At 47.1% G+C, this 478-nt stretch overlaps 1 protein-coding gene across 1 annotated transcript; it reads right to left on the reverse strand.

The window, feature by feature from the left end:
- Positions 1–137: 137 nt before the first annotated feature.
- On the reverse strand, positions 138–478 carry CSUI_009282 (uncharacterized protein; the record flags this gene model as incomplete). Its single annotated transcript, XM_068069398.1, has 1 exon — positions 138–478. A coding segment is annotated over exon 1 (273 nt), but the record flags the coding sequence as incomplete, so codon positions are not given.

The raw sequence follows: 478 nt of genomic DNA on the forward strand, positions 1-478 counted from the left end.
TGCCAAGAAGAACAATAGCCTTTCAGGTACCAAGCCCAAACAACACCTTTCCTCTTTTCTTCTTTTCATTACTTTGTTCTATCACGGCCTACCAATTGAGAATGAGATTACAGAAATCACGACAGTTCCATCCTAGCACTCGATAGGGACGTTTGCGTATTTGCATGAGAAGCTGAAAGAAGACAGCGCCTGGTAGGTAAACCACTTGGAGATCTTCAGCTTTTCTCCTTCCTCTTGTATCGCCCGCGCTGTCCTCAGCGTCATCGTTCTCTCCTTGGCCTCTTCCTAGATACCGTCGTCTATAATACGAAGAACATAGACCTCCTTCCGCTTCACCATAGGAGAACATGCCCCGACTTCCACGTGTACCCCCACCTCCGCCATCTCTTCTACTTGTGGAGCCCCTACTCATTAAACGTAGAGAGCTTCCAAAGCGAGATGTCGATCCTTCTTCTTCTCTATTATCATGATGGCTTTG

The sequence above is a fragment of the Cystoisospora suis genome (genome assembly GCF_002600585.1).
Source record: "Cystoisospora suis strain Wien I chromosome Unknown contig_5507, whole genome shotgun sequence".
Taxonomy (NCBI): domain Eukaryota; phylum Apicomplexa; class Conoidasida; order Eucoccidiorida; family Sarcocystidae; genus Cystoisospora; species Cystoisospora suis.